Raw genomic sequence first — 815 nt, forward strand, 5'->3', positions numbered from 1 at the left:
ACACACTTAATTTCACACACACACACACACACTCACCGTTCTTACCTATTGCCCTTTCTCTCTTCTCTCTTTCTCTCTCGAACTCAACCGCTCTCACCCTCCTCAATTTCTTCTCAATCACTCCTCTCAATTTCTTTCTCTCTCAAACTCAATCACTCCTCCCTCAATCGAGACTAAGCCACTGTCACTCAATTAGGGTTCGTCGATTTGGGGGTTCATCCATTTGGCTCCTCACTCGATTTCTTCCAATTTGGTTCGAGGTTTGTACTTTTCTCCTTTCTCCGATTAGGTTTCTGGGTTGGTTAGTTCAATTTCTTCCAATTTGGTTCAAGGTTGGAGTCAGTAGAGGAGGCTGGGCTTGGCGCAGCGGAGGAGGGGTTGGGGGCCGAACCGTTTGGCGCGATTTCTGCTTCCCTGGGCAGCTTCCTAAGGGAAGGATAGGGGAATACACAGGCTCTACAAAGCTTGGTGAGTGGTTCTTCGTTTTGTCATGTTTTGAGTTTTCTAGTTTCTTCTGCCGCTGTCGGCGATGGTGATTCATTTGAAAGACTTGTTAAGACAGTTCTGATATGGCTAAATGGCAGGGAGGAGCTGAAGGGAACAAAGAATCAAAGGTCCAAGTTCAACCTCTGTTCAACTTTAAGGTGGGTAATTATCAGTAAATTTTCAAAGAAAAACTGGAACTCTAACTGAACTTCAAAAATCATTAGTAATTGTAAAAAATTCCTTTTTGTACGATTCCAGTTCCAGATTGATCTTTAGGTTGTCTTTTACAATTGTTATTGAAGTAGACCAACATGAAATTCTTAGCCGAG

At 43.1% G+C, this 815-nt stretch overlaps 1 protein-coding gene across 1 annotated transcript in view; it reads left to right on the forward strand.

The window, feature by feature from the left end:
* The first annotated feature begins 569 nt into the window (after positions 1–569).
* Positions 570–815, forward strand: part of LOC101300600 (pentatricopeptide repeat-containing protein At4g13650-like) — a 36,209-nt gene continuing 35,963 nt past the window's right edge. The window contains exon 1 of the mRNA XM_004293010.1: positions 570–644. Coding sequence (XP_004293058.1) covers positions 570–644 — 75 coding nt within the window. The remainder of the gene's footprint in view (positions 645–815) is intronic.

This window comes from Fragaria vesca, linkage group LG2, assembly GCF_000184155.1.
Source record: "Fragaria vesca subsp. vesca linkage group LG2, FraVesHawaii_1.0, whole genome shotgun sequence".
In the NCBI taxonomy this organism is placed as follows: domain Eukaryota; kingdom Viridiplantae; phylum Streptophyta; class Magnoliopsida; order Rosales; family Rosaceae; genus Fragaria; species Fragaria vesca.